The sequence below is a fragment of the Spermophilus citellus genome (genome assembly GCF_964194105.1).
Source record: "Spermophilus citellus genome assembly, contig: SCAFFOLD_297, whole genome shotgun sequence".
In the NCBI taxonomy this organism is placed as follows: Eukaryota; Metazoa; Chordata; class Mammalia; order Rodentia; family Sciuridae; genus Spermophilus; species Spermophilus citellus.
This window is the reverse complement of record NW_027673140.1, coordinates 202586-226839: the sequence shown is the minus strand read 5'-3', so window position 1 is coordinate 226839 and position 24254 is coordinate 202586. Positions and strand designations below refer to the sequence as shown.

The 24254-nt window shown below is 48.6% G+C and overlaps 1 protein-coding gene across 1 annotated transcript; it reads left to right on the top strand.

Moving 5' to 3' along the window:
* The first annotated feature begins 444 nt into the window (after positions 1-444).
* On the top strand, positions 445-8582 carry LOC308640058 (putative ATP-dependent RNA helicase DDX27). Its single transcript, XM_081312115.1, has 8 exons — positions 445-546; positions 1720-1866; positions 2475-2534; positions 2759-2938; positions 3407-3450; positions 3540-3626; positions 4463-4568; positions 8412-8582. Exons 1-5 carry the CDS (start codon positions 460-462, stop codon positions 3419-3421), a joined length of 489 nt encoding a protein of 162 aa, XP_081168241.1. The 5' UTR covers positions 445-459; the 3' UTR covers positions 3422-3450; positions 3540-3626; positions 4463-4568; positions 8412-8582.
* Positions 8583-24254: the final 15672 nt, after the last annotated feature.

Below are 24254 nucleotides of genomic sequence, written 5' to 3'. Positions count from 1 at the left end.
ATTCTTATGTTTACTTTTTTTTTTAATGAAAGTAAATGTTTATTGTGGGTGAAAAATCTAAGGAAAAATCCCTTAGAATTCCATTACCCAGGGATAATAACGGCTAATCGTTTGTTGTACTTTCTGCCACAATTTTTTGTCCAAAAATACAGTCATATACAGCTTATCAAACACCTCTTTGGAAGTTTTCCTTCAAGTCTCGCACCCTCCTCAAAGAATCCCATATTTTCTGAGAACACAGACAATGGAATTTTATTTACACCCAGCCCCGCCCATTGATTTCGTCATACAAGCCACGCCCCCACAGCCGCGTGCCGCGCTGAGCTCGGGAAATGAAGCCGCGTGGGCGGGCCTTCCTAGAACGGAAGTGACGTATGGAACATGCGCGGTGTCGATGAGAAGACTGCGGAAGAGTGAGGGCCTGCTCCTCACGTCACCGGAAGTGGCTGCTGCTTCAGCATGCTGGCGGAGCTCGGTTTGATCGGGACCATTGGCGAAGATGACGAGGTGGAGCCCGAGTCTGACTCCGGAGACGAGGAGGAGGAGGTAAGAGCCGGCGGGGGTGGGGGCGCGGCTGGGTCAGGGTGCAGACCCTCGGGAGTCCTTGATATCTTCCCTTCCCGGTGATTCATAGGTCGCTGTCCCTGAATCCTCAGCATCCCCTGGGGAGGGTCTCACTCGGACCCCGGGATCTTCCTCAGTTTGCCCGCTGTTAGCTTTTCCCCACCTCTGCTGTTGGCCGTGCCATTATGTGTCGCTTTGCTGAACTCAATATCCATTCAATGACCTGCTATTTAATTCAGGCCCTGGGTAATAGAGATCCAGAGGTGAAATCAGTCTTGGTTCCTGCGCAGAGAGCAATGTTATCCATCCATTCACCTGTTCATCAAGCCACTAATTGACTACTTACATGTGCTAGATGTGGTGTTTAACTTTGGGGACCGCAGTGAACCGAGATGGGCGCTGACGCCTGCGTTGAGGTGGGATGATTTACAGACCGTGAGCACAAAGAAGGTGCTTACGGTTCAGAGACTCACCCAGGTGTTTCCCTCTGCAGAGACTCACCTGCCTACTTGACACGCCTTTTGTACGTCCCACGACTTTTACAGATTCATCTCCTACAAGGCCCAGTTTCTGGTTTCCCTCAGCTTCCCATCCTGCCAGAAGGCTTGGAGTCATTCTTTTTTTTTTTTTAATATTTATTTATTTATTTATTTTGGTTTTTGGCGGACACAACATCTTTGTTGGTATGTGGTGCTGAGGATCGAACCCGGGCTGCACGCATGCCAGGCGAGCGCACTACCGCTTGAGCCACATCCCCAGCCCTTGTAGTCATTCTTGACAGCTTCTTCCTTCTCTCCCCATTTCCCCAACACCCCAGCCCCTGGCATCCATCTTTCCATTCTCTGTTTCTGTGAGTTCGAGGTTTCTGGTTTCCATGTGCATTCTCATATGGTAGGTGTGGTGTTTTGCACAGGTACCTTGGGATGAAGCTTGTTAATTGTGTCGATCAGATTTTCTTCAAACCTACTCATTTTTTGGTCATCTTGAGCTGTCAGTTGCTGTGAGAGGTGTCTTGAAAATTGTAGCTTGGTCGGTTTCTCACTCTATTTTAGCCTTGTATGTTTGTACTTTCTTATTGGACATCCTCCTTTCCTTCTGCCTTTCCTACTATTCTTTCATCTCACCTCACAATCACCCTGCCTGTCCTCTTCCCAGGGGCCCATTGTGCTGGGCCGAAAGCAGAAGGCCTTGCAGAAGAACCGCAGTGCCGATTTCAACCCTGAGTTCGTTTTCACTGAGAAGGAGGGGATGTATGATGGCAGCTGGGCCCTGTTTGATGTCATGAGCCAGCTCAAGAAGAAGGTGAGATGGACAGTCACAGGCAGCTCCAGACAGTGGGTCTTGGGACTAGCCCGACATCACAGCCTCTTGCCCTGTTGACATTCAGCAGGTACCAGAATCCTGTGAAATGTATGGGATGGGGAACGGAAATCACAGGGGACCTATAGTCTTGATTAATACTAAAGTATAAGATATTGCAAAATTGATTGATTGCAGGCTAGTTACAAACATTCATAAATCTATAGTTAACGTTTAGAAGTATCAAAAATATTTATTTTCTTATAAAATTTACATGACAGCTTTTTCTGGAATGGGGGGTAATGAACTCAGACGTATTAAGACATGCCCTCTTGATTTTATAGTGCTCATCTGTACTCCCATTTGCTCAGGAGGCTGAGGTGGGAGGATCCCTTGAGCCTCAGAGTTCAAAGCCAACCTGGGCAACATAGGTCCCATTTTTTACAGAAAATCTGGTAACAGCAGCCCAATGGTTTAGGAGCACCCAACATTACAAACCTTGTTTGACTTAAAAAATTACAGAGCTATGTTTAAGACCTGACCTTCAGAAACCTTGCTTGATATCTCTCCTACATGCATATTTCTTTTTTTCTCTTTATTTTTATCTGCAGAGGGCAGCCACTACCTTAGATGAGAAGATTGAGAAAGTGCGAAAGAAAAGGAAAACGGAGGTGAGACAGGAGCCACTTGTCACCTTTCCCCAGGCGTCGTCCTGTGAGCCTGGCTGTGCCTGTCTCTTTAAGCCTGGGTTGGGGTGCAGCGTGCAGGGCTCTTACGGCTGTGCATGGAGGAGTCCCACAGTGTCTGCCCAGACTCCAGACTCAGTATTGCCCCTTTAGAGTGTGAATTTCCTGAAACTTGTAATCACTCTTGCTTTCTTCTCTTTATCCCCCAGGACAAAGAAGCCAAGGCCGGGAAATTGGAGGAGAAGGAAGCTAAGGTGGGCCCGGAGCCCGAGGAGCTGGGGGACCCGGAGCAGGGGGACCTGGCGGGGACAGAGGAGGAGGCAGGCTCGGCAGAGGAGGAGTCTGAGAGCAAGTACTGGCAGCTGAGGAGAACATCCTCACCAAAGCAGGTGTGCGTGGTGGCGGGTTGGTCCCTGTGCCCCGGGGCACTTCCTCCTTAGGTTTCAGGGTCTTTGGGATTTTGCTGCTGTTACATGGAATGGCGGCTTCCTCTTTCCCCATCTGCAGTCCCACACAGCTGCCAGCTGCCTCTGTGACTCAGACTTAATTTGAGGTGACCACGTCATGGGGTTCACCCAGGTAGCCCAGGAGGTATCTTGGGCAGAAGTTTGTGCGGAGGTGTCACCATGTGTGGAGAGGACACAGTGTGGGCAGCCTGGACCACACCTGCCAGGTTCCCTTCCTGCCTGACCTTAGCAAGTCACTTCATCACGCTGGCACCTGGGGTCCTCATGTTTGAAGTGGGGCTGGTGGCAGAAGCCCCGTGTGTCAGGTTGGGTGAGGCCGGTGCTGAGGACATGGCGGGCAGATGCAGGTGCTGGTTCCCCCGCTGTGCTCAGCAGGCGTCCTCTCTATAGATACACTCAAAGTGAAGGAGCGGAGGAAGAAGAAGAAGGGACAGGTGAGCGTGGGCTTGGGGCCCGGGCAGCCATGAGGTCGTTGGGTTTTCATGGGCCCCGTTTGCTGAACTGTCGTTGTCTTCCTGTGTAGGAAGCAGGAGGCTTCTTTGAGGATGCATCGCAGTATGATGAAAACCTCTCCTTCCAGGACATGAACCTGTCGAGGCCGCTTCTGAAGGTAGTGGCTTCTTTGGGCAGCTGGGTGGATCCTTACAGCAGCCCAGGTGGGCTCCTTGCTGCCCCTCTCTGTCCCCCAGTGGCACCCACTTTAACTTGGGGAAAAAGCCAAATTCCTTATACTGTCTTGTAAGGCTCCACCCTCCCTGTCCCCTCTGTGGCGTCTCTTGGCACTCTTTCTCGGGCCTCACTGCCTCGCTCGGCCAGAGAGCCTCTTCCTCGGGGCCTTTGCACTTGCTGTTCCTCTCCCTGGAAGACTCTTCTCCCAGAGATCGGTTGCAGTTCTCCCTCACCCCCTCAGCGTTGGCCGAGACCCCTGTGCACCCACCTCTCCGCCCACCTCCCCAGCCCCCTGCTGCTGTGATCTTGGTCTGTAGCACGTGCCTTCCGAGGACTGTGTTTGTCTTTTTGTCTGTTCCTTTTTCCCAGGTTGTGAGTTTCCTGAGGTACGGGTGGTTTTGTTTCATTTGTTTGGTTTGGTACCAGGGATTGAACTCAGGGCTGCTGTACCACTGAGTACATCCCAAGCCCTTTTTATTTGTTGTTTTGAGAGAGACTCTCTCAAAGTTCTTTCCAGTCTTGTTAAGTTGCGGAAGCTGGCCTCGAACTTATGTTCTCCCTGCTTCAGCCTCCTGAGTTGCACCTGGCTCCTGGGCCGGTTTTGTGTTTTCTATTGTTTATGGATGTGTCTTCCCTGGCTAGCGCAGCACCGCCTGCAGGCCCTCAGTCCTGTCTGGAATGAGTGTCCTGGAGGGTCTTGTCTGCAGACCTGTTTGTTTCCTGCTGAGACTCCTCTTTGTTCCCCTGCCTGGTCTGACTCTGTCTCCTTCTCTTCAGGCCATTACAGCCATGGGCTTCAGGCAGCCCACCCCGATCCAGAAGGCGTGCATTCCTGTGGGTCTCTTGGGGAAGGACATCTGTGCCTGTGCAGCCACTGGGACAGGTGAAAGGATGGGGACTTGGGGTGGTGGAAGAGGATGTTACACCCCAAATAGGGCTTTAGTTGACTTCACACGCTGGCTTGCTAAATGTGCTTGGATTTCTTAACTATATACAAAGTCTTCAGAAATTCATGTTCAGTGGGTGATGTTAATGGCTTTTGCAGGTGTGGAGGAATTTTGAGTTGACGAGTTTCCATTTTGTCTTCATAGCTGCATTTTATAGAATGTTGAGTTTGTTTCTGGCATCTCCCCCTCAAGAGGACAGTAGCTGGAGGGAACCTGAGGAAACAGGAAGGGTCCTCTATGGTGGGGTAAGACACAAGAGAGTGCCACACAGCCTGCACTGCCAGTCCCAGAGGCATGTGCATATGGGAGCCCAGGCATCTCTGCCTTGGACCTCCTAGAAGGTCACCTCTGTGCCCCAGCTCCCTACAGCCACAGCAAGGAGCAGAGGGAAAAGCAGGTTGAATAGTCCAGTCCTTAAGATGCTGCGAAGAGGACAAAATCAAAACTCCATCTACTACAAATCAGTAGTCTCAGGACTAGGACAGCCTGCAAGTCAGCCTGTTCCTGGGAGCCTGCCTTCCTCTGACCCCCAGGGGGTGGGCCAGGGAGCCTCAGTGCTCTCTTCAGGGCACAAGTGACATGACAGGGGGCAGAGTATGCTCAGCACCTTCTGGGGCACTCTTTGCAGTGTTTAGTCCCTTCTCTCAAACCACATAGCCAGCGAAGGGGAACCAACAGGTGCCACGTCGCACTCTGAAGTTTTGTTAGATTTCTGCCTCTTTCTCATTTTTTTTTCTGTGACAAATTGAGAATTGTCATAGTTTATTCACATGCTCTTTTTGGAGGCAGATTGGCAATATATGGATTCACTCTTCAAAGTGTTAAAAGAGTTTTTTAGTTATCTATACTAATTTACACTAAAAAATAAAGATGTGTAAGCAGAGGTCGAGAAGACTGGCTCACTTCAGTATTTTGAACATGGGACAAAATCATGGTTTTAGGGATGATGGTTTGTAATAATTAGCTTCTTTAATTTCTACAACATTTCTCTTTTTGTAATGATTCAAATGCAAATATATTGGGAAGGGGGACAGTGAAAAGCTCCCCCATCTGCCCCATTTGCATCTCCCCCACTAATGTGTTTTGCCACCAGATACTTCAGAGTGTTTGCATTTTTCTTGGCAAATGCAGATGCAATTGAATACATTTAACTTAAGTGCAGTTCGTAGAGCTGCACCAGCATGTGCCACGGCCCAAGGTAGCAGACTACATGTGGCTGCGTGTGGCCTTTCTCACTAAATGGGTAATCTTGGATGTTTTTCCTGCCAGTCCGTGTGCACCCACAGGATGTTCCTTTGATTGTATCTTGTGGCAGCTTTTATGTTTGCTAATTTTCATTTACTGCTTTTTCAATTGAGTATAACTTATATATTGTAAAACTCACATATTGCATCCAAAGTATATAGCTTGATGATTTTTTTTTTTTGGCACCAGGGATTGAACCCAGAGCCACTTAACCACTGGGGACTACATTCATGGCCCTTTTTTGTATTTTTTTTAGAAACAGGGTCTTGCTGAATTGCTGAGAGCCTTACTAAGGGGCTGAGGCTGGTTTTGAACTTGCAATCCTCCTGCCTGAGTGCTGGGATTATAGGTGTGCACCACTGCACCTGGCAGCTTGGTGAATTTTTATATATGCCTATATATTGGTGATCTACTTGTATGTTTTATTTTATTTATTTATTTTTTTAGTTGTAGATGGACACAATATCTTTATTTTTTTATTTATTTTTAATTGGTGCTGAGAATCGAACCCAGTGCCTCATCCATGCTAGGTAAGTGCTCTACCACTGAGCCCCAGCCCCAGCCCTATATTTTATTTTATTTTTAAATATTTATTTTTTAGGTGTAGATGGACACAATACAATGTCTTTATTTTTATGTGGTGCTGAGGATCAAACCCGGGTCCTACCTGTGCTAGGCGAGCGCTCTACTGCTGAGCGACAATCCCAGCCCCATATTTTATAAAAATTTTTTTAGTTATAGGTGGATACAATATCTTTATTTTTATATGGTGCTAAGAATTGAACCCAGTGCCTCACGTATGCTAGGTGAGCGCTCTACCTCTGAGCTACAACCCCAGCCCTACTTGTATATTTTAAATGTTTACATGTAGCAAATCATCCTCATTATCATCATCATTTGTCTAGAGTTGAACCCAGGGGTATGTAATCTCAAAGGGCCTTGTTGAGTTGCTGAGGCTGTCCTTGAATTTGCAATCCTTATGCCTCAGCCTCCTGAGTTGCTAGGATTACAGGAATGTGCCACCCCACCAAGCACAAATCAATTTTTTAAAAAATTATTTATTTCTTTCATACACGACAAATTAATATTTTTAACTGATATTAAGAGATACCAACACAATTCAGAGGGTAAAGAATTTAAAAAAAGGGGCTGGGGTTGTGGCTCAGTGGTAGAGCGCTTGCCTAGCATGTGCAAGGCCCTGGGTTCGATCCTCAGCACCACATAAAAATAAATAAAGTAAAAGGTATTGTGTCCATCTGCAGCTTAAAAAAAATAAATATTAAAAAAAAAAGAATTAAAAAAAATTTTTTTTGGTACTAAGTATTGAATTTGAGGTCTTGCGTATGTTAAATACTTTATCTACCACTGAGTTAATATCTACAGCAGTGGATTAAAAAATTATAACTTTGTTACTTTAGGTCAGCGGGAAGTAGCAAAAATAAAGAAGTGAGTCCCGGGGCTGGGGATGTGGCTTCAAGTGGTAGCGCGCTTGCCTGGCATGCGTGCGGCCCGGGTTCGATCCTCAGCACCACATACAAACAAAGATGTTGTGTCCGCCGAGAACTAAAAAATAAATATTAAAAATTCTCTCTGTCTCTCTCTCTCTCTCACCTCTCTCTTTAAAAAAAAAAAAAAGAAGTGAGTCCCTTGAATCCTTCACTCAGTGGTAACATTCTAAGTTATTGTAGGTCAATATCATAACCAGGAAATCGGTGTTGATACAGTTGTGTTAGGTAGAGCTTGTGTAGATTGTCTGAGGCAGTAGAGGAGGTCTAGGCTAGTTCTAGGTCACGGGAGTCAAGGGGTCAGGTGGAGGTTGTCTTTCTTTAATCCTACCTAGTACCTCTTGGCCCTGCCCTGATAAGCCCTTCATGGGAGCAGAGAATTTATATAAAAGGAATATTCATCACTGCATTGTATATTAGTGAAAAGCAACCAAAACATCCAACTATAAGGATCAGTTAATTTATAGTAGAGATACTCATATGCTAGAATGCTATGCAACCATTTAAAAAAAATAAAGAATATTTTTTTAAAAGGGAGGGTTGGGGATGTGGCTCAGGGATAGAACGCTTGCCTAGAATGTATGAGGCCCTAATACACAAAAAAACAAAAACGACTCAAGAAAATAGTTTACCTGGGGCTGTGGCTGTGGCTCAGGTGGTAGCCTGCTCACCTAGCATGTGTGAGGCACTGGGTTCGATGCTTAGCACCACATAAAAATAAAATAAAGATATTGTGTCCACCTGAAACTAAAAATATATATATATATATATATATTTAAAAAAAAGAAAATAGTTTACCTGAATTCTGAGTAATTTTCAATTTTATTTATTTTATTCTTTATTTTCATGCTTTTTTGACATTTCCTATGCAGTTTTATAAGTCCATATAGTTTGAAAGCCAAAAAAAAAAAACTTTTTTAAGGTATTTTATGTTCCCCTGCCCGGACTTACAGATTTTCTGTACTCGGGCAAAAAACCTGAACATGGAGTGAACCAAACCTGTTCTTGTTTCCCTGCTGTCTCCTCTAGGTAAAACAGCAGCTTTTGCTCTGCCTGTCTTGGAGCGTCTGATCTGCAAGCCCCGCCAGGGCCCTGTGACCCGGGTATTGGTGCTGGTTCCCACCCGGGAGCTGGGCATCCAGGTGCACTCCGTCACCAAGCAACTGGCCCAGTTCTGTAACATCACCACCTGTCTGGCTGTGGGTGAGTCGGGGTGGGTGCCAGTTCCTGGGACCCGTGATGTGGTGGAAGGTGGATGTGGCTCACTCTGTGGAAGCAGGGGCTAGGAAAGGCCTGTATGTTCTCTTGAGTCCACTTAAAAATTGGCTGATGTGGGGCTGGGCATGTGGCTCAAGCGGTAGCGCACTCTCCTGGCATGCGTGTGGCCTGGGTTCGATCCTGGCTGCCCCTAGGCCTTTCAACAGACAGAGTCGGGAAATACGGGGCTCCTGACCTCAGGCTTTCATTCTAGTTGTAGCCAGGCAGTCAACAAGGAAGCAAATACAGAGAGGTGATAATTCAGACAGTAGTAAATGATATCAAGGAAATAAAATGGGGAGATGGGAAAGAAAATGACCCGGGACCATTTTGCCTATAAATACTCAGGGCAGGCCTCCGAGGATGGGACATGTAAGACAAGACGTGAATGATGGGAGAGTTGGGCATGTGAAAATCCGAAAGGAAAGAGCATTGGGAGTGGGAACAGAAAGTGCAAGCCGCCGGGTATGGTGGCACTCACCTGTAATGTAATCCCAGTGGCTGGGGAGGCTGAGGCAGGAGGATCATGAGTTCAAAGCCAGCCTCAGCAAAAGCAAGGTGCTAAGCAACTCAGTAAGACCCTGTCTCTAAATAAAATACAAAATAGGGCTGGGGATGTGGCTCAGTGGTTGAGTGCCCCTGAGTTCAATCCCCGGTACCAAAAATAAAGAAGGGAAGGAAGGAAAGAAGGAAGGAAGGAAGGAAGGAAGGAAGGAAAGAAGGAAGGAAGGAAGGAAGAAATGGCGGATAAAGGCTTTGAGATGGAAGTGAACTTGGTGAAGTCGCACAGAACTCTGTCCTGCATTCTACTACAGCTGTTGAGGAACTTGTCCATGATGAACTTGATGCACATAACCAACATCAAACACGCGCTTATCTGGACCTGGATTTGTTAAGGTGGAACCAAAACTTTAAACCCCAAACATTTCTCCAAAAACATTCAACAAGTTTCCTTTTTTTGAATTGGAGCTTGAGCCCAGGGGTGCTTAACCACTGAGCCACTTCCCCAGCCCTTTTTTGTATTTTATTTAGAGACAGGGTCTCAGGGAGTTGCCTACGGCCTCACTAAGTTGCTGAGGCTGGCTTTGAACTTCCGCTCCTTCTGCCGAGCCTCCTAAATTGCTGGGATTACAGGCGTGTGCCATCACACCTGGCTCAACAGGTTTCCTTTGCGAAGGAAGAATTTTGCTGATCTCTAAATCATGGGGCTCCAATTTCCCAGACTTTCTCTGTCAAGAAGGAAAATTGAGCTGTAAAGCTAAGCATCCATTGAAAGGGCCGCAACCAGCTCCAACCTAAACTTCATCATTTACCAGTGCAGCCAGCTCAGCATTTGGTAGAAAATGGTGAAATAATATTTGCCTGTATGTCCAAGGGTGCCATGTGAACCAGGGGCTGGGCTTTATCCAAAGGCAGCTGGAAAACTCATTGGATCAGGCATCTGTCTCTTAGACCATGGCCAGCCAGGCACGACATCACCTGGGTAACTTCCTGGCCTAGAATTAGTTGTGTCCTTAAATAAACATATTACTTAAAACATAGACACACAAAGGGCATCGGGAAAGCAGCCAGAAAAAGTGGCTGTTCCACATTGAACATTTTGGAATCTTGATCCAAGGCCCAAGTCAGGCATTAACTGACTCAACACCCTTATTTACAAACATTTACAATGGGCTGGGTGTGAGGAGGAAAGCCTGCAACTCCAGCTACTTGGGAGGCTGAGGCAGGAGGGGCACAATTTTGAGGCCAGCCTCAGCAACTTTAGTGAGACCTTGTCTCAAAATAACAATAAAATTTAAAAAGGGTTGAAGATATAGCTCAGTGGTAAAGCACCCCTGGGTTTAATCCCTAGTGCTTGGGGGAAAAATTTTTTTTGTACTTGCCTGTACTTTTGGGCTGGGTGACCTCGGGCAAGTGAATTTACTCCTCTCAGCCTCATCTCATCTCTGAAAAAGTCAGTAGTGGGGGGGGGGCGGGGGGGGGCAGCACAGCATCCCCTGAGAGACTTGCTGGAAGTGCAGATTCCAGGGCTGCACCTCAGACCTACTGAATTAGACATTCTGAGGCTGAGGCAAAGCCATCTGGTTTAGCAAGGTCTCCAGGTGACTCTGACACACCCAACAAAGTCCAGACCTTGAAGTACTGTGACCGACTTGTTTTGGTTTGCCAGGGACCTTTCGGGTTATTTGTCATCCTACCTTGATGGGGCAAGAGAGAACTTTCTGGGGTCTTAGTAACGTTCTATGCCTTTGCCTGGGTGGTGGATAATGAGCATATATGTGTAAAAAAATAGCAAGGGGTCTTGTGAAAGTTCACACACTGTATGCACTCCACCTTCAAAAACACTGAAGTCCAGATATATTCTGGATCCACTCAAGCAATGTAAGGGTCCGGCGAAAAGTCGGAGGAAGAGACCACCAAGAGACTGACTCATGCAATTGCAGAAGGGGTTTATTGAGGATCCATTCCAGTGTGCTGGGGCTCCGTGCTCACTCAAGAAGGGAGAGCAGCCCAGAGCCCCAGGGAGGGGTCGAGCAGTGCTTAAGTACACTTTTTTTGGGGGGGGCTTTGCATACATCAGAACAAATCAGCATGAGGCGCGGGAAAATTGAACAACAACTCTCATACATGATTAGCACATTCATGGGCAGGAACAGGTCGGGCGGGGGTGATTGGTCACTCCTAAGCAGGGTACACATTCAAACAGATTGGTTCGGGCCCTGTAGGCCTACGTGACAAGCTGCACAGGGCCCTAGGCTAAATGGCCAGTAGGGCGTTGTCTTAACTGCCTCAGGAATTTCAGGTTCTGGGTGTAGCAGAGGAACTTAACAATACCTGGTCCTTCACTTTTTAACTCAGGCCTTGCAGCTTAGAAACTTTACCCTTTCAGCAAGAGCTCTGGTGAAGGATTCCAGATTTTGGTACCATAAAAACTCTGCAGGCATTTTCCCTGCTCAGTCAGGTTTGTGAATGAACACGCATATCTTCAGGGGTCTTGTTAGGGTGAAGATGCAGCAGGTCTGGGCTGGGGTCCCTGAGCTTCTGCCCACACACTCCCAGGGCTGCTGTGGCTGCTGGACCGGGCTCTGTGTGGGAAGCCTAGGCCAGGTGTACCATCTAGGGTGGGAGACAGGGCACCTCCTGAGACTTCTCGGTGCTGTTAGTGAGGAAAGAAAGAAGTGGGGGAACAGGGACTAGCTGTGAGCCAGGTAACCCGGCAGCATTCAAAGAGCTAAGATTTAGGGTCAAGTTAGAGAAACAGGGGTGCCCAAATGGGCCCTCTCACCAGTCTGAAGTCAGGCATCTGCTCCAGCCAGGACTTGCCCAGGAGGGCCATGTCCGCCTGAGCCTTGGGTCTCCTTACTAAGCAGTCAGGACTGAGGACTCATGCACGGCTCAGCCTGCTTGTCCCAAAGTCGCCCAGAGGTTTGCCTGTCTGGAGCAGCCATGCACAGGGTCCAGCGGTGCCCTCCTCCTCTGCCGGCAGACACCATGGAGGCTGACCCTGGGCTGCGGCTGGTTTAACTGCCCAGATGGAAGCTGGCAGGGGGTGCCCTGCTTGGACAGAGATTAATGACTCCATTATCTCCCTGGGCAGTCTTGCTCTGTGGCCCTCCTGGAATGTAGACAGAAGGTGTAAGTAAAGTCCTTGTCTGAGCCTTCACATTTTTCATCGTTTCCAGATGGGAATTTGTTCCCCGAGACCCTGGGCTCAAAGCCAGGAGGTGTCTGTGTTTGGAAGACTGAGCTGGTCCATTTGGGGGCCTGAGGCAGTCCTCCTGAGCAATGGGCTGAGGCTTGGGGGCAAAAACTGGACCCCCCCTTTTCTTTTTTTTTTGGTACTGGGGATTGGACTCAGGGGCACTCAACCACTGAGCCGCATCCCCAGCCCTAATGTGTGTTTTATTTAGAGACAGGGTCTCACTGAGTTGCTTTGGGCCTTGCTAAGTTGCTGAGGCTGGCTTTGAAGTCTCCATCCTTCTGCCTCAGCCTCCAGAGATGCTGGGTGGTGTGCACCACCGTGCCTGGCTGTTTTTTAATTTTGATTCAGTTTCCCCCCAACTTCATTAAAGTATCAGTGAAGCACACGACATAGCACATTAAAAAAATTTTTTTGATCTTTATTTATTTATATGTGGTGCTAAGGTTCAAACCCAGTGCCTCACACATGCCAGGCAAGTGCGCTGCCACTGAGCCCAGCCCCAGCTGATAGCACATATTTGAAGAGTGTAATTTGATTATTTTTGAGTAGATCTGTCCATGAAATCATCATCGCAATCAGAATAGAGAACCCCTGCAGCACCTCAGTTTCCTTGTATCCCTTTACATCCCTTCCTCCCTCCCACAGCCCCTCCTCTATGTAATTACTTCTGTCACTACCAATTAGTTTGCACCTTGTAGATTTTATATAAATAGAATCAGGCAACACATGCATGTGCATATCTTCACCTTGCCTCTTTCACTCACTTCATGATTTTGAGAGCCATGCATGTTGTCAATATCAACAGTTTGTTCCTTTCCATTGCTGAGTAGTACTCCATGGTATGGGTATGCTGTAATTTGTCTGTTATTTTATCTGTTGATGAACTTTTTAGTTTGCTTCTAGTTTTTTTTTAAAGTGTGTGTGTGTGTGTGTGTGTGTGTGTGTGTGTGTGTGTGTATGTGTGGTGCTGGGGATTGAACCCAGGACCTTGTGTGTGCAAGACAAGCACTCTACCAACTGAGCTATATCACCAGCTCTTTTTTTTTTTCTGGGAGTGAAGTGGGGTAGGGTGGGGATTACAAATAAAGCTGCTTTGAACATTTGTATACAAACCTTTGCATGGAAAAATGTTATAGTTTCTCTTGGGCAGACACCCCTGGGTACAGTGGTTGGGTCTGGTATGGTGGTTGGGTCATATCACTGAAACATACATTTTTAACTCTTCAAGAATCTGCCAGGCTGGTTTCCAAAGTGGTTTGACACATTCTGCATGGCATCAGCTGTGAGTGAGTTCCATGGGCTCCACATCCTCTCTGGCGCTGCTGTGATCAGTCTAATTAAAAGTGTCCTAATGGGTGTGACGTGCTGTCTCATTGTGATTTTCACTTGCATTTTCCCTATGACTAGTTGGTGGACGTCTCTTATGAGCTTATAGGCCATTCACATCTCCTTCACTTTCTCCTTCTCCTCCTTCTTTTTTTAATATTTTTTAAGAGAGAGAGAGAGAGAGAGAGAGAGAGAGAGAGAGAATTTTTCAATATTTATTTTTTAGTTTTCGGCAGACACAACATCTTTGTCTGTATGTGGTGCTGAGGATCGAACCCAGGCCGCATGCATGCCAGGCGAGTGCGCTACCGCTTGAGCCACATCCCCAGCCCCCTCCTCCTTTTTTCTTCGTCTTTTCCTTATTAGGGATCAAACCCAGGCACTGTGCATGCTGGGCAAATGCTCCACCACGGAGCTATAACCCCAGCCCAATTTTTTAATATATTCTTTTGTGAAGCATCCATTCAACTTTTGTTTTCTTTCCCTTATTGAGTTATTTGCTTTCTTATTATTGAGTAATGTAGATAAAAACAAAGAGAGACAGAAGCAAGCAAGGGGCAAGGGCAAAGTAAAAGTGGCTCATCTGAGCTGCCAGCTTTATTCATATCCATAGGTCACATTAGGTCATTGATGTCATTAGCACATACTGCTCATTGTATAAAGTGACTGTTATGTGGGCAGGCTTAGGCCCAGTGACACACTGGTGTTGTCTAAGAGAGCGCCTTTATTCCCAGAGGCTGAGTGTCTGAGATTAAGGTCGAGGCTGACAAGACTCTAGCAGAGAGCCTCCTTGCGAAGGACATTACCATAGCAGCTAGGCATTGAGCATTTATTAGTCATCTTACTAGTTCCAGGGAGGAACTATAGAATATTCCAAATGTGGATAACAGGGCGCCTATTACCCTCCAGAAGTTTGCTCCCCAGAGGAATGCTGCCCTGTACGTATCCACAGCCAGAATCCTTGCAGAGTAGTAAGAGTTCTTACAGATGTAAGCTCAATGCTGCCTTCCATGCCCTGTGTGGCCGTCGTGGTTATGAAGAATGAAACTCAAAGTGCCGTGTAAATTAGTCTTTTTGTTATGATTCCTTTCAAGCCTCAAGCACTGCATCCTCTTTTAAACTGAGAAAAGATGGCCTCTTTCTGAGCTGCTTCCAGCGCCTGGCTCCCAGGCAGGTGGTCCCCCACTCATGCTCCCAGCAGGGGTCAGCTCAAGACAAGACACCAAGACACCGAAGGCGCTGAAGATAGAAGAGGTTCCTTACCCATAATGACCCTTTGCTCCATCTCCTGTCTCCTGGTAGCTTCTGGAACATTTGGAGTTTTGCTTTGGATACCCCTGGCAGCCCTGAGATGCTCCTTTGTATAGAGGAGAAGCTGAAGTCTCACTGCTGTTTGGGGCACCCCAGTGCACGGGCTCCTTCCCTGCTGACGGGAAAGGATGCCCCACCCGCCCCTGGCTGTCCCAGCCACCTTGGCAGAAGTGCCATGTGTGTGAAAATGGAAAGCATTTGGACACCCAGTCCAGCCTTGGGAGGACCTCAGCGGCAGCCACTTTACCACAGCAACTGCGTGGGGGACCCTGGAGTGAGGACCACCCAGTAGAGCCCTGTTAACCCTCAGCACACTGAGATGACAAGAAGCCTCTGAGGTCTGGGGCGGCGCACTACACAGCAGTAGATGAGGACACAGAAATGAACAGTGAAGGAGACTGAGGGGACCCTGCCCTCACCCGGAGCACAGCCCACTCAGCCCAGGTCCACGGAGACAGGGTGCTGCACACTTGGGTGTGTCCACCATCCCTGTCCAGTGGGCAGGAGGATAAGTTTCTCCTTGTGGCTGGAGATGTTGCATCTGCCAAGTGCTCGCAGCCCCCAGGGCCCTTGCAAAGGACAGCAAGGGAGGTTTTCTGGGAACTGGGTCACCAGTCACTTGGATGTTTCAAATCTGGCAGGAAAGAGAGAAACCAGACGAAGGAGGCTGAGGACTTCATAGGAGACCGCAGGGCTGTGTCTCGGGCACACACCACAGTTAGGAGGTCCTAACTGTGTCCTCACTTGGCCTCCGTGTTGCTGGGACCTCTCTCTGGAAACATTTGTAAATCTTTATTTGTAAACTGCATTTTAATATGTGCTCTCTCTCTATTAAAAGCAGCCACCCCTTTCTTCCCACTCCCTGTTCAGTTTTCCAGAGGCAATGACTTCACATTTTTCCCACATTTATTTGAAGAGATAATACAAAGCATGTGATTAAAATGTGAAAAGCCACCAAAGGTAAAGAGAGAAAAGCTGGATCCTCTTCCTCCATCTCTAGCATCCTACTCTGGTCCCCACCTTGAAGGGCAACCTCGCATCTCCTTCCAGACACAGGCTGCACTGAAATCAGTGCATAATATAAACAGCCTGAGATGATAAACAGAGATGGCATCATGCCCCTTGCTTTGTCACCTAATAATGCATTGTAGAGGTCTTCCTGATCACTGCATAGACAGCTTCTTTATTATGTTCAGGGGCTCATAATATTCCAGTGCAGAGATGGACCCTCACTCCTTGGCCAGCTTCCGAGATAGACTCCAAACTTTTGATATCACAGCAGAGCAGCAGGTAACCTTGGACTCACATTTTCTAGACACGAACCCCCCCATCCATAAGGGTTCCTGAATCAAAAGGTACAGGATTTTGTAATTTTGATGTCAACACTCTATCCTCCAAAGAGACTGCACTTGATGTCCTCGTTTGCCGGCTTCATGCTCAAGCCCCCCCCCTTTCCATTTCTTTCCCAGTTCTCCTCAAATACAGACCAACTTTTTAGGTCTCCAGGACTGGGCTGGTGGAACAATGTGTCTGCACTTCTACACTCGAAAGTAACTTACCAGGGGATCGAGCTTCTTCATAGGCACAGTTGTCATGGCCACAGCTCTGGCCCTTTGTAGCTGTTTCTTCTAGTTATTTCCCTGGAGCTTATGTGGCCATTTGTTGATTTAACAGATTTAGATATTAACTATTGATTTTTGCCCCAACACATGAGGGTTTTGCTCACATTGAGCATCATCCTCTTGCCTTCTACCCACCTTCTGTCTCCCTTGGTTTATAAAAAATATTGCAGGCTTTCCGTTTATGATGATAATTATCTTTCTTCTTTTTCTTTTTAAAAATAGACAATCTTTTTTTTAAAATTTTCTCTTTTGGTATGGGGGAATGAACTCAGGGACACCTAACCACTGAGCCACATCCTCAATTCTAGTTTGTATTTTATTTAGAGACAGGGTCTCAGTGAGTTGCTTAGGGCCTTGCCATTGCTGAGGATGGTTTTGAACTTGCGATCCCCCTGCCTCAGCTTCTGAAGCTTCTGGGATCACAGGTGTGCACCACCGCACCTGGCTGAAAATAGACAATCTTTTTAATAGCAGTTTTAAGTTCATAGTAAAATTGAGCAGAAAGTACAGAGAGTCCTCAGAGCCCCTGCCCCCCATCCTCCCCACCATCGATACCCCTCCCCAAAGTGGTACCTTTGTTATATCCATGAGGCTACAGGGACACTTTGTTAGCACCCAAAGTCCACACTTTACACTAGGTTCACTCTTGGTGTTGTCCCTTGACATTCTATGGGTTTTGACAATGTGTAATGACAGGTGTCAATCATTATAGTATCAAACAGAATAGTGTCACTGCACTGCAGTGCTGGGAATCAAACCCAGGCTCTCAGGCTAAGCCAACATCCCCAGCCCTTTTCATGTTTCATTTGACACAGGGTCTTGCTAAGTTGCCCAGACTGACTTGAACTTGGGATCCTCTGGCCTCAGCTTTTTGAGAGCTGGGGTTGCAGGTGTGCACCGTTGTGCCCGACTCGGATTGTTTTCTTTCTTTTTAAAATTATTTTTTAGTTGTAGTTGGACACAATACCTTTATCTTATTCATTTTTATGTGGTGCTGAGGATCGAACCCAGGGCCTCCCACGTGCTAGGCGAGTGCTCTACCGCTGAGCCCCAGCCCCAGCCCCAGATTGTTTTCTTACAGTAATCAGTACTTAAGTTTCCTCGATGTCTTTTTATGGCTTGATTGTTTATTTCTTTTAGCGCTCCTCTCCCATTGGGTAGATGTGCCACCGTTTGTTTTGCCTACTGGGGACATCTTTTCTGCTTGCATGTTTTGGTGATCATGAATAAAGCTGCTATAAACATTTGGGTGTGAACGTCTGAAGGCACACAAGCTTGTGACTCCTCTGCGTAAATGTCAAGGAGCAGGCTGGCTGGTTCATATGGCAAGAGGACGTTTAGTTCTGTAAGAAGCTGCCCAACTGTTTTCCATAGTGGCTGCACCATTTTACATTCCCACCAGCAATGAACAAGAGTTCCTGTTGCCACACATCTTGCCAACAGTTGGTGTTGCCACTGTTTTTTTGGATTTTAACCATTCTAATAAGTCAGGAAGTGGTAGCTGGTTGTTTTAATTTGCAATTCTCTAATGACATATGATGCTGAACATCTTTTCAAATGCTTAGTTGCCATCTGTACCTCGTCTTTGGTGAGGTGTCTGTTTAGTTCCTTTGCCCATGTATAAATCAGGCTGTTTGTTTTCTTGTTGGGCTCTGCATGTCTCTGTCTATTTTGGATAGCAGTCCTTCATCAGATGTGCTTTTTTTGGGGGCAAACATTTTCTGTGGCTTGTTTTCTCATTCTCTTATAGTTAAAGCAATCCTAAATTGTTTGAAGTTTAAAAAGTGAGTCCACTAAAAGAAATATCCTGGAAAAGATAGTTAAGATAGTAGGAATGTGGCAAAAATGCAGGTGACTCAGGTTTGGGCGACAGTAATGACATTAGAGTCTAGTACACAGCCTGGCTCCTGGCTTGTACTTGGCGATTGTCGTGGCTATTGTTCTTATTTCATTAATGGTAGCAGTGACTCTTGTAGTATTGCTATCATTAGAGAACAGTGGCTATTATACTACAGTGGCTGTTACTGTTACTGCCTCAACAATGCACTGTGGTTTTCTACAAATACATTGCCTTATGAATATATTTCTAGAATATTTTTGGATGACCCCTGTATCCCTCTATCTTCCGGGACTAGGGGACAATGAGGGCTCTACAAAGTTATGGAGACTATTATCTTCGCATTTTGTCACCACAAGGAGTTGTGCGAAGTTTGGACAGGACGAACGAGGTGGGTCGGGAGGGGTCGGCCGGGAGCCTCCGCCCTGGGTCGGTCCTCCTGGAGGTCCGGATGCACTGCCTGAGCTCGGCCAGGGTCCCGCGGCGCGTGGCGCGGATCCTGCTTCTGGAGCTAGTCCTGGCCGTAGTGGCGGCGGTGGCCTGGGAGAGGGCGCCGCCGGCCGCTCTCTCGCCCCTTAAGGACGGTGCTGTGTGGCCGCGACCCGACGTTAATCGCCCAAGGGCCTCCGCGTTACTTCCGCGATTAGGCGTGCGGCTCCGCGCGGGACTGCGGAGCAGACGACGCGCTGGTGTGCCTGGGGCCCCAGCGGGAGCCGAGTCGGGGAGTGGGGCAGGGGCACCGAGGGGGAGCGGCGCAGCCGGGATCAGGGCGTGGAAGCGGCGCGCCAGCCGGTGGCAGAGGGGACCCGGAGGAGAGCGCGCCGGCCAGCGGGGCACCGACGGTTAGGAGGAAAGCGTGGCCGTCAGGGAAAGATGCGCGGGGCCGCAATCTGGGCGAGCGGGTCTCGGGAATGAGAAGGTGGAGAGCTGAGGGCGTTTGGGCGCGAGGACTGCGCGCGGGACTTGGAGAGGGCGGGTCCCAGCACAGGCGCAGGGCGCTGGGGCTGGAACAGAAGTGGGAGGCACAGAGGGCGCCGGAGCCAAGCGCAGGCAAGAGGGCACAGGCCCCTTCACAAGGGGGACCTTGTGAAACTTGAGACTGGGGGCTGGGAGAGCCTGGAGAGGGGTCAGCTGCCAGATTTAGGGCATAACAAATACAGGACGGCCAGTTGAACTTGAATTTCAGACAATTCGCTAATAACCTCTTTAAGGCTAGGCGTGACCTGAACACCCTATAGGACATACTTATAAATCATTGGCTGGGGCGCGGGGGCGCGAGCCTGAGGTCCCCGCTACTTGGAGGCTGAAGTGGGAGGATCGCTTGAGCCCCGGAGCTCAGGGGCGAGCGTGGGCCACACAGACCCCGACTGGTGGGCACCGCGGAGTCAGAGGGAGGAGGGGACGCACGCGCTACTTTGCAGGAGGGGGTGGGGGTCGTGAGGCAAACGGAGAAGGTGATCAGGAGCCCGGAAAGGGCTGATGCTTGGCAGGGTTTGGGAGGGCGGAGGGGTGAGGAGAGCGAAGGCGACATCAGGGAGGCGTGAAGCAAACGGGCAGGTAGAGGCGTCCTGTGACCCTGGGACTCCGGTGGGTCCAGGCATTTCTTGTAAAAGTCCCTCGGTACCCACCCACTGGGATCTGAAATTAGGGGGATCTTCTAGTTGAGTCGCTAGTCGGGAGGGTCCTTTTTAAATTCCACAGGGACAAATGTCTGAACTCTGTCCCCTTGTAAAGTGGATATGACCCAGTTCTATGTCAGGGAGGAGACCCAGATAGCTGGAGGTTCCTTTAGGAGAGAGAGAGAGAGAGAGAGAGAGAGAGAGAGAGAGAGAAGCAGGCAGGGCATGGGCCCCCTCAGTGATCCATAGGGACAGGGTCTGCCTTCTCAGAGTGGTGGGAGTCCAGCTGCAGCGCCAGGAAAGAGTGATTTTGAGTGTGTTTTCTTCCCAAATCATAGCAAATGAGACTTCCTCCTGATTGAATTTGGGGAAGAAATGTCTTGGAAAAACTTTTGGTCTGCCAGGTGTGGTGGTGGCGCACACCTGTAATCCAAGGGCTCAGGAGGCTGAGGCAGGAGGTTGTCGAGTTCAAAGCCAGCCTCAGCAACTCAGTGAGACCCTGTCTCTCTCTCTCTAAAAAAAAAAAAAAAAGGCTGGAGATGTGGCTCAGTGGTTGAGTGCTCCTGGGTTCAATCCCTGGCACCCAAAACAAAACAAAACCCCCCAACTTTTGTCTGCTTCCATGAGGAGACCAGGGCTGAAGAGCTGAAGCCCCAGTTTGGCCCCACCCACAGGGACTCTGCTGCCACAGCCTGGGACCTGGGGTCCAGGAGCAGGACCAGGCAGGGGGATCAGGCCTGCAGAGCCACACGGTGCTATCAGCTCTCCCTCTCCCTCAGTCCCCTTTCTATGGAGCAGGACTGATGGGCCTGGGAGCCTGGGAGCTTTATCTTCCTGTTTTGCTCCTTTGGCACCTGCCCCCCCTGTTCTGGGTGAGGCCAAGCCAGGATCTTGTGACTATACCCTGGGGAAAAGTAATTTTTCATCTTCCCTGGAAGCAGGCTGGAGGGGATGAGAGAACGAGTTAGGATAAACTGTTAAATAGGAGGGCTGCTGACACTTGAGCAATTCTCAGGAGCATCTGGGTTTCAGCCACTAGGGCTGGAAATTCTTAATCTGTGATCCACCATCAAAAAAGGCACCACCAAGGGAATTCAGGTGACAGGTCAGAACTGTGTTCTAGAAAAGTCCTTTGGGTAGACAGAGAGGAGGGTGGACCTCAAGGGGGCCATGCCTGTGAGGTTCAGAGGACTTTGTCAGCCTGGACCACTGATAAAGGCACGTCCTGGTGAGCTGGGCCTGTCGGGTGCGGCAGAGCGTGTCTAAGGAGAATGGGGAAACTCGGTCTGGCCACTGCCAGCTCAGCAGGCACGATGTCATCTGGGTCTCCAGGGTTTCAGGAGCAGTTGCCTCACCGCCCCTTGTCCCCTTTTCTATTGCACTAGAATTTCATCAGAGAAAAACTGGGCAGGCTTAATGTGGGAACAGCGCCACCTTGCGGTGGCTTTGGGCGATGTCAGCCTCTGTATCCTTCGCTGTGAAGCAAGATTTTGTCCCTCTGGGATCCACTGCACAACACTGTGCTTGGCGACAGGGACCCTGCACCAGCATTCTGGTGTGTGTGTGTGTGTGTGGGATAGACACCGCTCGGCCACACACGCTTGGCCAGTGGGAGCCCTGGGAGCCCTCCTCTCCTTTTCCTCCCTCCCTTCCTCCCTCCCTCCCTCCCTCCTTCCCTCCTTCCTTCCCTCCTTCCTTCCCTCCTCTGAGTGCTTCAACTCTGCCAGGATAGGTAGGTTAAAAGACGGCTTGCTGGAAGCCTAAATTTTAAACCTCTTAGAATTTACACAAAACTTGCAGTTGCCAGAAGCAAGGCTGTCCAGTTTTGCAGCGCAGTGACCCCAGGTCCTGGATGCAAGCCCTCCCCACATTCCACCTTGCTGACCAGGGACATGTCTGGCAGCTGGTGTGCGATTCCTGGAGGCGGACTTCATGTTTCTGGCTCCGAGTTGTTCCGTGGTTCTGCCAGCCTGCCTTTCCCTGATGTCTCCAGTCCTGACTGGGGACTGTGGACTTGGAATGTGGACCAGAAGGGCCAGGGGCCCCATCACCAGGAATGTCCCACTGTGTGGAGCATCTCAAGGACACGGATCCCTAGCACCTGCCTTCTTTTACGAGGGAGGCTCCGAAACAAACCTTGACAAAGGCCCCTGGAGCTGGTTTTCCTCCCACCCCTTCCTCGCTGCTCTCCTCAGAGGTCACACACACTGAATTAGGCATTTGTATTTCCTATCATATTTGTGTGCATATCAATATATCAATACACACTTGCAGGCCATTCTCGAGATTCATGGTGCTCTAGTCTAAAAACGCTGAATGAATGCTGAACCGACTCCCAGAGGAAACAGGTGCACACGTATCCTTCCTGGATTGCAATCTTAAGGCTTGCTGGGAGGTCTATAATCCTTCAGAGGGATAAGTGTTAAGTGATGCCTGAGGTGCCCCACTAGGTCCATCCCCCTGACCCCGGGCTCCACCCCTGCGGTCTCCATCATGTGGTCATCTCTGAATGAGGCTGGACGAGACAGAGCAGGGCCTTGTTTGACTTCAGCTGGGAGTGTGCCTGTTGGACAACTTGAAAGTTTTGCCCACTCTGTTTGTCAGTAAGTAACTGAAAAAGTACTTCAAGTATTGATTTGGGTTACAAATAATTTTTAGCAAATAGGTGAATTAGCAAATACAGAATCTGCAAACAGTGTGGTTGACTGAATATATTTATGTATTTTCTATACCACTCTATAGTTCTGTTTTGCAAGGTTTTTTTGGTACTGGGTTTGGATCCAGAAGGGGCTAAAACCCCAGCCTTTTATTTTGAGACAGGGTCTCACTAAGTTGCTTAGGGCCTTGCTAAGTTGCTGAGGCTGCCCTCAAACTTGTGATCCTCCTTCCTCAGCCTCCCAGATCGCTGAGATTTCAGGTGTGTGTCACCACACCTGGCAGGTTTTTGAACTGTATAGAAATTGCATCACATTGGTGATGTGCCTCCTTTTCCTACTGGGAAAGGGAGCAACTCCATACTGTGGGCAGTGTAGCTATGGGTCATTTTCACTGCTATAAGCCTTAGCTAGTGTTTATTGAGCACCTGCTGCATGCTGGGAGCAAATCCTTGATATGTCATATCTAGTTGGAGGCCCAGGCTACCCTATGGGATACTATTACTGTGTGTGTGTGTGTGTGTGTGTGTGTGCGTGTGTGTGGTGCTGGGGTTGAACCCGGGGCCTCCTATTCTCTCCTTCCATCTTCTCATTAGCTCACTCATCTTTTCATCCATCTACCTGTTCAGCCATTTCCCTTCCTTCCTTCTTCCATCCATCCATCCATCCATTTCTTTTATCCAATCAGCTGCCATCCACCTGTCACTTATCCATTCCTCCTGGCCATTCATCATCTCTTCACCATCCAGTCTCCTACTCATCTCTGTGCTCCCAACTCCCCTTTCTTTGCCCTCTACCCTCCATGTATCCCTTCAGCATCATCCATTCTTCCTTCTTTTCATTCTTCCATCGTTTCAGTCATCCATACACCCACCCATTCACTCAACCAACCATCCACCCATCCATCATCCACTCATCGATCCACCCATCCATCCACCCATCCATCCACATATCCACTCATCCATCCATCCATCCATCCATCCATCCAGTCATTGACTCTTTCCTGATCACTCACCTATTCGTTCACCATATCACTCATTCAAAAGAATTTTTTGAGACTCACTATGCAACAGGCCTGGAGTCTCAGAGATAAGCATGCTCCTGCTTCCAGCCCTGTGCAAAGGGTACCCATGGGGCCACCAACCAGTTCCCAGATCTCGTGGACTCCTTAGAGACTCCGATCACATAAGTGACTCAGATACCAGGGATATGAAGCCCTGGTGTCCCTATGTGGCCACATCCTGGGGCACTGTATCACCTAACTCTGCTTTCTGCTGCAATCCCTGCTCTGATAACCACGGGCAGCTATGGCAAGGAGTGGGAAAAGTGAAGTTATTCCCCAGGAGCAGGAGTAGTTGGATAAGTGGAGCCAGCAAATCCTGAGTTTCAAATTAGAATTCATAAACATTTTTCCTTGAACTAAACTTCTGTTACTACATGTCCCTCACTTTGATCACTCCACCATCTCCCCACTTACCACCCTGTTACATCTGCACCTCACTAACATTGATTTCAAATTCTGCAATTATTGGCCTCTTCGACT